This window comes from Pituophis catenifer, unplaced genomic scaffold (assembly GCF_029215685.1).
Source record: "Pituophis catenifer annectens isolate HBS135680 unplaced genomic scaffold, rPitCat1.0.hap2 SCAF_8, whole genome shotgun sequence".
Lineage (NCBI taxonomy): Eukaryota > Metazoa > Chordata > Lepidosauria > Squamata > Colubridae > Pituophis > Pituophis catenifer.
Window position 1 is genome coordinate 25,014,481 of NW_027256888.1, and position 14,356 is coordinate 25,028,836.

Consider the following 14,356-nt stretch of genomic DNA (forward strand, 5'->3'; position numbering starts at 1 on the left):
TCTTTTGCAATTACCTTTTGAGGCTTTCCCTCCTTATGGAGGGTGTCAATGATTGTTTTCTGCACAACTGTCAGGTCAGCAGTCTTTCCCATGATTGTGATTCCTACTGAACCAGACTGAGAGACTATTTAAAGGCTCAGGAACCCTTTGCAGGTGTTATGGCTTAATTAGCTGATTAGAGTGGGACACTTTGAGCCTAGAATATTGAACCTTTTCACAATATTCTAATTTTCTGAGATTGTGAATTTGGGGTTTTCATGAGCTGTAAGCCATAATCATCAAAAGTATGACAAATCAAGGCTTGAACTATCTCGCTTTGCATGTAATGAGTCTATCTCATATATTAGTTTCACCTTTTAAGTTGTATTACTGAAATAAATGAACTTTTGCACAATATTCTAATTTTTCGAGTTTCACCTGTACATGGGTGAAAAATTTCAGATATAATATTGAACTTGATAAATGGGAAAAAATATGGAAAGTAAATCCCAAACTAACAATATCTGTACCCTATAAGAAAAATATTTACAAAATGTTCTACAGGTGGCACCTCCCTCCCGCACGCTTGGCAAAAATGTTCCCTAACACCACACAGGACTGTTGGAAATGCAGATCACACAAAGGGACATACTACCACATGTGGTGGTCGTGTCAAAAGGCAAAAACATTTTGAAAAATGATCCAAAAACAATTAGAAGCAATTACTACCCAGAGAGTGCCATTGAAACCAGAAACATACCTATTAGGAATATTAACAAATCACTATGAAAAAGAAATACAATATTTGATAATTCATATCCTGACAGCAGCAAGAATCACATTTGCGCAAATGTGGAAATTAGAAGATACACCATTGGAGGATAAAATAATACAAAAAGTAGACTTCCGGTTGGCGATTCGAGGTGTCATGGCGTTGTGAGAGCGAACGCTGCCCTCCAATGCTATTTGTTCACTGCGTTTTGGGGGCCCTTCGAGGCGTGGAAGCTTGGAGTGCTTCGTGGACAATAGTGGGAATTTGGCAAGCAGAGAAGTGGGAAGCAAGCACTCTCTGCCAGACCGAACGTCACTGTCAAACCAGCGCGGGTGAGTCTGCCTTCTAATGGCGGATCCGAAGCCACGATAGCCAACAAAAGACGGGAAGCAAGGTATTTCAGTGAAGCTGGTGTCAGAAGAGAGCTTATATCTACCTTTCCCTGAACATTGTGCGATTGGAATCAGCAGAATCGCTGCTGGCTGGGTCGAACGAAAAGGACCTGCAGAAAGGAACGAGCGGCGATTGCAAGTGAAGGAGCAGATCGGATCAGTGTGTGATCGCGGACAGGCCGGCGAGAAAAAGCAAAAAGGAGATTGGTGAAGCGGAGAGGCGGCATTATTAGAGGACCGGAGGTAATATCTTTATTGGGAAATCGAGGACTCTTTGGTGGTCTGTACGAAGATCAGGCTGATAGAAGAGAAGCGGGAGACCGGAAGCGCAGCCATTATTTAGAACGAACAAGACCGCTGAGCGTACAGAGACGGAGGAAAGAGTACTGGGGAAAGATTAACTAAACAGCCCTTGGAATTAAAATTAGAAGACTCCAAAAGTGCTGGAAATTAATCTCCAAAAACTATAACGAACTAATAACAGGATAAGAACTACCAATCCTTACAGGAAGTAATATATCTTTTTGGAATCTGACTGAATTTAAATACTTTTCCATACTTTAAGATACTGACATTTTGATACTTATTTAAATTAATAATCTTTATAACTCATATTTATATCTGCATATTTACGTATACATTTGAATAATTTGAATAATTATACAGATGTTTATAAGATTAGTTCTATATAGTGATACTTCTCACTTCTTAATCAAATTTCTTTTATTAACTTGATTGCGTACTATTATTAATAACTAATATCCAAAACTGTGATACTAAGTAACAATAGAGTATTAATTATTTATATATACAGTATTTATTATACATAACTATATATTTGAATAACCGTATAGATTTTATAGATTTAGTGATAAATAGTAATATCTCCTTTCTTATTCTATTAATTTGCTATATTATATTGACTGTGGGATATATATAATAGTTAGGATCCATAAATTGTGATATAAATCTGCTAATAGAGTATTAATTAATTAATCAATAATAATTGGATAACTGGACAAACAACATAAATCTGGAAAATAGATTTAAGTACCTCTGAAGAAAACAGAACAAATTGAACCAGCTGTGAATCAACTAAACCTTAGGTTTGGGAGGGATTAAAGATTGATAATATAAAATAAAAGATATTTAGTATCTCCATCAACACAAAAAGAAAAAACAATTAGTGGATGATAATTTGGAGAAACATTGAAAAGATTGTGAGAGACCAGAAAAGGGTTTTGAAGGAGATGACAAGTCTCTCATCCATAGTGCTTAAAACAGGAAAGAAAACAACCTCCAACCCCACGACAACAATGACATCACCAGCAATACAGAGGTTGACTGAAGGACTGTCGAAAACAGAAAAATCAGCCATGATACCCACCATGCAAGCGATGCAATCAACGTTGACAGCGATCCAGGATACCATGCTCATGATGCAAGAGAAGATGTCAAGAAATCATATAGAGCTGAAGACAGATATTAGAGTCATCGATCAAAAAATGAACGAAATACAAGAGTCAATACATGTCAACAAACAAAAAATAAAAAAGATGGAAACTAAAATCGAGCAAAATGAAAGAAATTTAGACATGATAGACAGAAGTTGATGGCACAGAACAGGGAACTGGAGGATTCAATCACCCAATTAGAGATGGATAGAGCCTCCTTCTATTTACGTTTCCAGAATATTGTTGAAGATAAGGAGGAACACCTGGGTCAGGTGATGGCTGAATTAATAGCTGAGGTACTGCAACAAGACGAACAAGATATAATAAAAGAATTGGATGAAGTATATAGAGTGCAGACCAATTACGCCAGAAGAAATAAACTGCCCAGAGAAGTGCATATTAGATTTGCACGGAAAAAAGTCAAAGACATCTTTTACAGTAAGATAAGAGAAGAACCGGTGATGTACAAAGGAAAGGAGGTGATAGTATTAAAACAAGTCCCAAGGAGAGTGAGGGAATCAAGAAGAAACTATAGATTTCTGGCCATCCAATTGAACAAGAGAAACATCCTTTTTAGATGGATATTGCCGGAAGGCATGCTGATCACTTGGCAGGAAAAAAAAATCAAAATAGACAGTCTCGTAACAGCCCAAGACTTCTTAGATCAGTTGAGAGGGACAGAGGAAGACCAAAGTAGCAAAGAGGAATTAGAAGCAACAACACAAGAAGAGGAAATTATTGACTTCCGGGTTGGCTCCGCAGCGCCATTGACGGTCTTTTTAGACCGCCGCCCCCGTGATTCCGTTGAGCCGTTCTGACAGCGTTAATCAGCTGTCAAATGGCTTGAAAATCTCCCCTTCGGGAAAAGAAGGGGAGGAGAGCAGGTGGGTGAGGGTAGAGCTCCCCAAAAACCCCTGGATTAATTCCAGGGGTTAGGAGGGTGAGAGCTCCCCGTTCAGCCCACTGAAGCTCCGGATCCGGGGGGACTCTGTTTTTTTTTACAGAGCTAGGCGTTGCGTCCAATTTCTGCTGTCAAACAGAAGATTAAATGATTTCAAAAAAGCAGGTGGAACAGAAGCAGGAGGACAAGCTTTTTGCAAGTATAATACTTAACTCCGGGGATACAATGTTTCTAATTGGATTTTCTGAGCTGGAAGTTAAGATGGCGTTTCTTTGTTGCGATTTTAAAAGTGAAAGTTAGAAAAAGTCTTTGCTAATAGACTCGTGCTCAGAGACTGGCTTTAAGTTGCTGGAATAGATTTTGAAGAGCTGTTTGGGAAAAGATTATTTTGTTTGGTATTGCTGAAAGCTGCTCAAAAGGATGGCTCTGACTTTATGATTTTATGGTTGTGGGAAGAAAGAAAATTTCTTTGAAATAAAATGGCTTCTAAGAAAGGAGATCTTGAAAGTGCTGGATGCTATTTGGAGGTGTCAGAAACGAAACAGTTGTCTGATTTACAGAGTTATAAGGATTTTGATGCAGAACTTACAGAATTTATAAAAGAAGCCATGAATAATCATACTGCAGCTATAAGTAACCAAATAGCAATTCTTAAAGGGATAACAACAGAAATGACTGAGGAAACAAAAACAACTACGGAGCATGATGACAATTCAGGAGATATTGCAGCAGAGAGGGTGGAAGAATTTTCTCAAGAATTTTCGAGCTTATTCTCTGCTCTTTTCGGAAAAATTGATAGAATCTTTCAAAATTATGACTTGGTTTGGAAAAAAGTAGTAAATGACCAGACTTTCGAAGTTTCAGAAGATGAAGGAGATTTGTCAGTGGCATCCATACATTTAATAGAAAAGAAACAACTGAACTTTTTTTCACAAACTCTTGATAAACTTTGGTTTTACAGACGAAGGAATGAACTGATTTATATAAGCATGAAGAGGCGATTTGGGGGCTCTAAATCAGAGGAAATTTTCTCAAAAAGGGGACAATCTTTGCAGTTACATCAACCTCAAATTAAAATGAAAAACCTCCTCAAAATAGAAGTAGGAGGGATGCAGAAAGACTGGAAAAAATATAAAAAGAAAGCAAGAATGGAAGATTAACCTTTTCTTTTGGCTTTGTAGTTGTTCTACTCATGGTTAAAAATGATTATGTTTTAGGTGTTATAACTACTGAGGGGGAAAAAGTATAAAGTTAAATATTGATTCTTAAATATGATGTATTAATGGTTGATTAATCCTTTTTGGTTTTCTAGTTTATGTATTAATGGTTAATTATGTTGATGATCATCTTTCAAATTTTAAAAGTTGGAGGGAGGAATAATGAAGGGGGAAATTTAGAAACTTAAAAAATGTAGAAATTTAATTAGTGAATATCTAAGGTTTATTTTTTGTTATGAGATTTCAAAATAAGAAAGCAAGAATGGAAGATTAACCTTTTCTTTTGGTTTTGCAGTTGTTCTACTCATGGTTAAAATGATTATGTTTTAGGTGTTATAACTACTGAGGGGGAAAAAGTATAAAGTTGAATATTGATTTTTAAATATGATGTATTAATGGTTGATTAATCTTTTTTGGTTTTCTAGTTAATGTACTAATGGTTAATTATAAAAATGTAGAAATTTAATTAGTGAATATCTAAGGTTTATTTTTTGTTATGAGATTTCAAAATATCTGAACTTTGAGAAAAGTAGGAGGGGGAAAAATGTTTTTAGGTTTGAATGTTTAATATTTGTTAATGGTTTTAAAATTCTTAGAGTTATTGGATTACATGCTACTTTGAGTCTATAAAAAGGGAGGTTGATGAAATTGTAAAAGGGGAGTTAAGGGGTCTTGGGAGTTATTAAATCTTGCAGTTAGCTAGTTTATTTTAGCGAATGTTTGGTGAAATCTATGCCCCGTTTTTGTTCTGGGAATTCGGGGGTGGGGGGTGGTGAGGAGGGGTTGAAGATTGAGTTTACCAAATTGATTTTTTTTTCTTTTTTTCTGATGATAGTTTGAATGATTGTTTATATTGTATACTTGTTTGATCAGAAAATAAAAACTTTTTTATTAAAAAAAAAAAAAAAAAAGAAGAGGAAATTATCCAACAAAGGAAATCTAAAGAAGGAACCCCGGAGGAGAAGGAGATGGAAGACAAGGAAAGCAAGGAGGCAAAGAAGAGGCAAAGACTGCAAAGAATCACACGTGCAAATAAAAACTAAACACAAAGGAAATAGGACATGGAGGATTGGAAGTTAATATCAATCAATGTTAATGGTCTGAATGACAATAAAAAGAAGAAACAATTCTTCATAAAATTAGCCAAACAAAACGTCGACATAATATGTCTCCAGGAGGTCCATATCAAAAAAGAAGACAGAAAATATCTAGAGTACAATAAATTCGGGAAAATCTTTACCTCCCTAGCGGGGGAAAAAAAGAGGGGTGTGGTGCTGTATGTCAAGAAAGGAATTATAGCAGAATTAAAATACACCGACTCTAAGGGTAGAATGTTAGCAGTGGAAATAAAGAGAGGCAATCTCCCAATATAACTGATAGCCATTTACGCCCCGAATAAAAACCTGGGGGAATATTACAAAAAATTAAGAGAGAAAATAAGTAAAATGGATTACAGTAACTTCTGTATAATTGGAGACTTTAATGGGGTAGTAGATCCAGATAAAGATCATAAAGGTAGCAAAGACAAAAAGAAAAAAAGAAAAAATTTACCAAGAACCTTCTTTGATGTAGTAGACGAACTAAATCTTGTAGACATCTGGCGAACCCTGCACCCAAATAAGAAACAATATACTTACTATTCAAATCCCCAAAAATCGTGGTCAAGAATTGACATGATGTGGGTAAGTGCCTGATACGCCAGTTGCGCCCCTTTCTGGATCGGGACTCCTTGTGCACAGTCACTCATGCCTTGGTTACGTCACGCCTGGACTACTGTAACGCTCTCTACATGGGGCTCCCCCTGAGGAGCACCCGGAGGCTCCAGCTGGTGCAGAATGCGGCCGCGCGGGTGATTATGGGAGCGACGTGGCGCTCCCACGTAACACCTCTCCTGCGCGAGCTGCATTGGCTCCCGGTGGTCTTCCGGGTGCGCTTTAAGGTGTTGGTTCTCATCTTTAAAGCGCTCCATGGCTTAGGGCCAGGGTATTTGCGAGACCGCCTGCTGCTACCGATAACCTCCCACCGGCCAATACGCTCTCACAGAGAGGGCCTCCTCGGGGTGCCGTCGGTCAGGCAATGTCGGCTGGCGGCCCCCAGGGGGCGAGCCTTCTCTGTGGGGGCACCCGCCCTGTGGAATGAGCTGCCTCCTGGAATACGATTGATCCCGGACCTCCGGACCTTCCGTAAAGCCCTGAAGACGTTTTTATTTCATCAAGCCGGCCTAGCCTAAATGGTTTTTTAATTGGGATTTTAAATTTTATGGATTTGGGGTTTTAAATTTGGGTAGCCAATGATTTAATTCTTTTAATTATCTTAACTTTTGCATTTGTATGTTTTTTAATTTTGGCTGTTCACCGCCCTGAGTCCCTTCTGGGAGAAGGGCGGTATACAAATTAAATAAATAAATAAATAAATAAATAAAGTAGGAATATGGGGATGGAAATTAAATCAGCAGAAATAACACCAAATGTATGGGCAGACCACAACCCGTTAGAAATTAGATGGAATAATTCATTTGGGAAAGGAACAAGAGATGGAGGTTAAATATACAATTTTTGAGGGACAAGGAAAATATGGGGAAAGTAAAGGGAGAATTAAAATCATTCTTTGAAGAAAATGAAAAGGAGTCAATGGCCCGAGTAATAATATGGGATACGATGAAGGCGTACTTGAGACGTCTAGCAATATCTTACGGATCACCTAAAAGCAAAGAAAAAAGGAAGATGCAGAAGGAACTTTTAGAAGGATTAGGAGAAGCAGAGAAGAACGTGCAGCAAAATCCAGGAGATGAGGCAGCCAAAGAAAATTGGATGATTTTACGACACAGACTAAATATCCTAGATCAGGAAGAATTGGCATGTAAGATAAAACGAACCAAACAATACTATTTTGAAAATGCAAATAAACCGGGCAGGTGGCTGTCTTATAGGCTAAAAAAAGAAAATGAGAAAGGGACCATTTACCAGTTGGAAAACTCAGAGGGACATATTGTGAACAAAGACGAAGACAAGCTCGAGATTGCTCGAGAGTATTACGCTACTTTATACAAAGAGGAAGAAATCTTAAAGGAAAAAGTTGATCAATATTTACTGGAAGAAAAACTTCCATTGATTGGGGAGGACGAGAGAGAAATGCTCAACAGGGAAATTACAATGACGAAATTAAAGATGGCAATATCCAAACTTAAAAACAATAAATCACCAGGCCCAGATGGATTCCCAGGAGAATTGTACAAAAATCCAGATTTAGAGGAAATACTCCTACCAAAACTGTTGGAAATTTGCAACGAGGCTTTGATAAGATCCAAGATTCCAGAACCGTGGAGGGAGGCATATATCACACTCTTACAAAAAGAAGGTGAGGACTCAAAACTGATAAAAAATTATAGGCCTATTTCCCTCCTAAACCCAGACTATAAGATTTTTATGAGTGTTATAGCAGGAAGACTAAAGAAAATTCTAAATAACTTGATACATAGTGATCAAAACGGATTTCTTCCTGGAAGGCAGATAAGGAACAACACGAGGGTGGTGATAGATGTCCTTGAATATTATGAAGCACATCCAAATAAGGAAATAGCATTGGTCTTCTTAGACGCCCAGAAGGCATTCGATAACCCGAACTGGAAGTTCATAATTCAGCAAATTAAAAAGATGAAATTCGGATTAAACTTTGAAAACACGATAACCACAATCTATGAAAAACAAAGAGCAAATATCTTACTGAATGGACAATTGACAAAAACCTTTCAAATTAGAAAGGGAGTAAGACAAGGATGCCCTCTGTCACCACTTTTGTTTATATTAGCCTTAGAAGTCCTATTAAGAAGGATTAGAAAAAACAACGAAATTAAAGGACTGACAATTAGGAAGGTGACGTATAAGATCCAGGCGTTTGCTGATGACATAACTCTAATCATGGAGGAGCCATTGGAAACAGGGGTAAAAATATTGGAAGAATTGGGAAAGTATGGAGATGTGTCTGGATTTAAATTAAACAAATCCAAAACCAAAATGCTGACTAAAAATATGGCTGAGGACAAAAAGAAAGCCCTTGAAGAATCTCTGGGGCTACAAATAGTCAAGAAAGTAAAATACTTGGGAGTGTGGCTATCCGCAAGGTGTTCGTCCTTAAAGGAAGACAATTATGTCCCCTGATTAAAAACATCAAACAGGACCTAGAAAAATGGGGGAAACTCCAGATATTACTCTTAGGCAGGATCACGTCAATAAAGATGAGTGTCCTGCCTAAGTTGCTGTATCTGTTCCAAACTGTACCAGTTAAATTAGACAAAAAATTCTTCTTAGAACTCAATACTATCATCAGAAAATTTATTTGGGGTGGGAAGAAACCCAGGATTGCAATTAGAATACTACAAGATAAAAAGAATAGGGGCGGATTTGGACTCCCAATATGGGAAACATACTATAAAGCAGCAAGTTTGGTGTGGTTGAGGGAATGGGCAACCTTGGAAAATAAAAGAATTCTGACTTTTGAAGGGTATGATCTCCAGAAGAGCTGGCACACCTACCTATGGGATATAGGAAAAAGGACAAGAACATATTGTCAGATCCCTAAAAGTGATACTGCCATTCAAGTGGAGGAAGGGGGGACTTGGATTCGATTTACTACCATGGCCTGTGTCAGCAGATATTTTACAACCTATATCCTGGCGCCAAGGAAGCCTGAGATTCTCTTTACCTGCAGGAATTTTTATGATAGCCATGTGGGTTGTCTCACTTTAAAGGGTAGTGGTGGGAATGCATGTTTGTTCGGGTTCTCAAAGGAAATAGTAAAGAAAACATCTTCACACTTGTGTATTGGCTAAAATCTGCATTCTGATTTAAAGGGAGGGGTCTCTACCACTTTAATCCTATTGCTTTGCCTAAGGGCATTCAGATTGTGCTTTAGCTGGATGGCTGTCACTTCTGCTTAATAAAAGAATCCTTTTGAACAACCACGTTTCAAGAGTTCGTACTTTTTTAAGTTGGAAGGAGAGTCGATCCTTACACATATTTTCATAGGCACAAAATAAGGGATACGCTAATGCAGACATGGGGAGAAATAAGAAGAAAACAATACACAAAAGTCCCGAGATGGCTCTCCACAATGGAAGCCATGATATACCCTAACACCCTGGAAATGGGTAAAATGGTTAAATATAAAGAGATCTTAGATGGGGGAGGGAACCTCAAAACAAACGAAGAGCTAAAAGAACAGGGTATCTTTATCGATTGGTGGCCATACGCACAAATAAAATCCAGATATAAAAAGGATAAGGAGGAATTCGGCATAGAAATAGGTGTTAATGGATTCGATAAGATATGGATGGGAACCGATAATAAATTACTGGCCAAATTATACAACTACCTGCTTGAATATGATATGGCAGAAGAGGTAGTCAAAGACCAAATGATAGCATGAGCCAAAAACTTTGGACACGGCATCAATCTAAATGAATGGGACACAATCTGGAACAGTAACCTTAAAATGACTAGGGCAGCAGCATACAAGGAAAACCAATACAAGATGCTATACAGGTGGCATCTAGCCCCTGCCAGGATGGCAAACATGAGCCCAACATGAGCCCAAATTGCTGGAAATGCGGCCAACATCAAGGCACCTTCTACCATTGTTGGTGGACATGGCCCAAAGTGATAAAATTTCGGAGAATGATTCGGAAATGGATTTCGGAAATGATAGAAGAAAACATTGACCTAGAACCAGAAACCTTTCTCCTGGGAATCCTGAAAAAAGTATATGAAAAAAAAAAAGAGGTATCTAATTATACATGTAATAACAGCGGCAAGAATAACGTACGCTCAGCACTGGAAAGAGAAAAAGTTACCACCGGAAGAACATGTAATCAGAAAAATACTACAGTGCACCGAGATGAATAAGCTAACTCTTGAGATAAATGAAAAAAAAAATATGGAATATTACACGGTGTGGGAAATGTGGTATAAGTGGATGGGCGAAAGAAACAAAAAGTAAAGTATGAGGGGGTATAATGACAAATTAATAATAATCAAAAAAGAATTGAGTATTAGTATTTTCTGAATTATTACTAAGTAAAGATGTAATACCAAGTAAACAATATATATATATATATGCATGAACACCACGAAACCGAAAAATGTTGAATTGTATTATTATATATTACAATAAAAGCCAATAAAAAAATAATAATACAAAAAGTAATGGAATGTGCAGAGATGGACAGGCTTACCAAAGAAATACAAGTAAAGGAAGACACAGAATACCAAATGGTTTGGCAACGATGGTACGACTAGCTAGAGAAAAGGAAAACAAAATAAAAAATAATTAGTAGGATAGAAAGGGAATACCAACTAAGGAAACAAAAATCAAGAAATAATCTTAAAATATCGTTATATAATGAAAGATGTAGATATATATAGAGAGAGAAATATAGAATACCGAAGTAACTTTCTTCTTTCTTAAGGCTCAGGTTGCAAGACTTGATTTAAATGTATAGTTTGTTTATTTTGTGTATTGTATGTATGTATGTTTTTGTTTGTCTATTTTTAATTAAATAAAAATTTTTAAAAAAGAAATTCTTCAAAGTTTCATTTTATTAGAGATGCCATATTGGCACATCTGGGAAAACCCAAATCTGAAAGTTTCCAGGTTTTCCCCACCCAAAGAAAAGTTCAAGTCCCTGCCCAACACCCACAAGTCCATCACATAATCCAATCATAGCACTGCCCCAACTGGAGATGCCACCCAGATCCAGCCTTCCAGGTGCGAGGCAAGATGGCCTTAACTTTCTGAGAAAGGAATGTTATTATGACTATATATCACCCATACTCCATACAATACCCCCTCCCAATTTCCCACAGCAGTAAATGTGGCAGGCCTGAAGGATGGCTTCCAGGTCTGACAATTGGACACACAAGGAATTTGTCTCAGGTGCATAAGCTCTCAGTGTACATATAGACAACAAAGTATATAATCATAAGATATCATGGAGAAGGTTCTAGAAAAGATGAAAAGGATAATAGTGATACAGCCATACTATAAAATATGAACAAAATATTAACAGAATGCAGAAGAAACAAAAGAAGGCATTAACATTACAGTAAAACAAAAATAATTGAAGGATTTGTCCTTCACTACCTCAAATGCATACAGAAAGTATTAAATTTTAACTTCCATAAAAAGGCTAATGAATAAAAAGAAACAGAAAGATTTCTAATCTATCTTTTGCATTATAAAACATTGGTCTCAATTTAAATCTACCATTCCACTTCTTTTGAGCATAGCACTTTATCATTTACAAGAACTTTGCTATTACCCATTCACAAAACTTTGTTATTTTTATTTGATAATGCTACAAATTTAGACTGTTATTTTTAATTGTATTTTTACCTAAGTTCTCATTTTTCCCTGCATATTCACATCTCTATTTTGAGTGTTCTTTTTTAGAACCACATCTATCTTGTCCTATCCTCCTAATTTTAATCTTCAAGTCTTTAACTTCTTTAAGAGCTGAAACAACAATGGCAAACTACTTCCAAATAATCTTTCAAGAAAATTGAAAGAGCCTTGGTGGTGCAGCGGACTAAGTGCTGTTATGTAGCACTCAGCTGCCATCTGCCTGCAATTAGTGGGAGTTCAAATCTCACCAGGCTCAAGGTTGACTCAGCCTTCCATCCTTCCGAGGTAGGTAAATTGAGGACCCAGATTGGGGGGCAATAAACTGACTTTGTAGAAACACCGCTTATAGGGGGCCAAAAGCCCTAATAAGCAGGTATATACAAAACAATGAAGGCTATTGCTATAAGTGTATTGTAAGCCGCCCTGAATCTTCGGAGGAGGGCAGCATATAAATTGAACAAACAAATAAACAAACAAACAAACAAACAAATTAAATTAAATTACGAAAAGGTGTCTAGGCAATTACCAGGAATCAAAATTAAATCAAAGGCACAAACATGCAATCCCACCCACCTTTATTATTAGAAAATGGATGTTACTTGATAAAATCTTAGAGAAATTATCCACCAAAAAGGCATTTCAGAATTAATGTATTAAAAACCAAGGTTTTTCTCTTGAACTATAGTCATAATGAAAAAAATTAGATAGATGATAGATACAGTAGTGGTCAAAATTATGGAAACCTTTTGGGAAAAGTATATTTTTTAGGTTTGTTTGTTTTTTAATTTGATTTATATGCCGCCCTTCTCCGGAGACTCAGGGCGGCTTACAATGTGTTAAGCAATAGCCTTCATACTTTTGTATATTTATACAAAGTCAGTTTATTGCCCCCATAATCTGGGTCCTCATTTTACTTACCTTAGAAAGGATGGAAGGCTGAGTCAACCTTGAGCCTGGTGAGATTTGAACTTGCAGTAATTGCAGGCAGCAGATGTAAGTGGATGTTAATTAGTCTGCTGAGCCACCAGAGCTCCTATTTTTTAGGTTTGATGGTTAATAACACCTTTTTTTTTTTTTTTGGAGTTTCAAGATAATCATATTCTACTACTGGAATGGCCCAGACCTTAATCCAATTGAAAATCTATGGAGCCGACTAAAGAAACTTGTTAGTCAGAAGCAACCCAGCAATAAAACCAGTTAATAGAAGCAATCATTCAATCTTGGTTTCACATTATAACAGCTGCAGAACTAAAAGACTTGGTTCACTCCATGGGAAGACGTTGTAAGGCCCTAATTCATGCTAAAGATTACCCAACTAAGCATTAACTGACGTGATAATTTTTGTATGTCTCATTTTTTTCTATGGTGATAATTTTTGTATATCTCATTTTTTCTACGTGTTTCACTTTTCTTCTTTATACTGTAACTGCTATTCCAATAGCAAATCCTTCATAAAAGTTATTGCATTACATTCTTGATTAAGAATGTAATCTTGATTGTTGAAAGATTACATATCTTCCCATTGATATATAATTTTATGGTAATACTCAAAATAAAAGTGGTGTTATTAGGTAGCTTTAGAAAATACACTTTTCCCAAAAGATTTCCACAATTTTGGCCACTACTGGAGGGAGGGAGGGAGGGAGGGAGGGAGGGAGGGAGGGAGGGAGGGAGGGAGAGAGAGAGAGAGAGAGAGAGAGAGAAGAAAGAAAGAAAGAAAGAAAGAAAGAAAGAAAGAAAGAAAGAAAGAAAGAAAGAAAGAAAGAAAGAACTATATCTGATAAATTAACCTATATCACACAAAATTACAAAATAATTCCAGCCAACATACCTCTTAACAGACTGGGAATAAATAAAGTATCTTTCTCTTTCTGCAGCCTTCCAGAATAGCTTTCATATTCTGCAGGTCTAATTTCTAAGAAATCTTGACATGTCTGTTCTATAACAAATACGCCATCATTCCCTTTATCATGGAAAAGATGTTCCACTTCATCCTGTATTTACCATATAAATGTTTTCAATCAGAACTCAATTGCAGCATAACTGTGATTTACAGGTTTGCTATCATAGGAGTTTTTGCAAAGAAAATTATTTCCAATCATTTTTGCATCAAAGAATCATCTTTATCCGGAAGCCAAATATTTGAGGACTATCTCTAGAAAACTATATGTACCATATCAAACCTCTGGTAACTATTACCATTTCAGGAGGTACTGTAACAAAGCTGTTAAGCCTAAAATTTT

At 36.8% G+C, this 14,356-nt stretch overlaps 1 protein-coding gene across 1 annotated transcript in view; it reads right to left on the bottom strand.

Moving 5' to 3' along the window:
* CC2D2A (coiled-coil and C2 domain containing 2A) overlaps positions 1 to 14,356 on the bottom strand; it is a 270,839-nt gene that overhangs the window by 224,472 nt on the left and 32,011 nt on the right. The window contains exon 6 of the mRNA XM_070948913.1: positions 13,945 to 14,107. Coding sequence (XP_070805014.1) covers positions 13,945 to 14,107 — 163 coding nt within the window. The remainder of the gene's footprint in view (positions 1 to 13,944; positions 14,108 to 14,356) is intronic.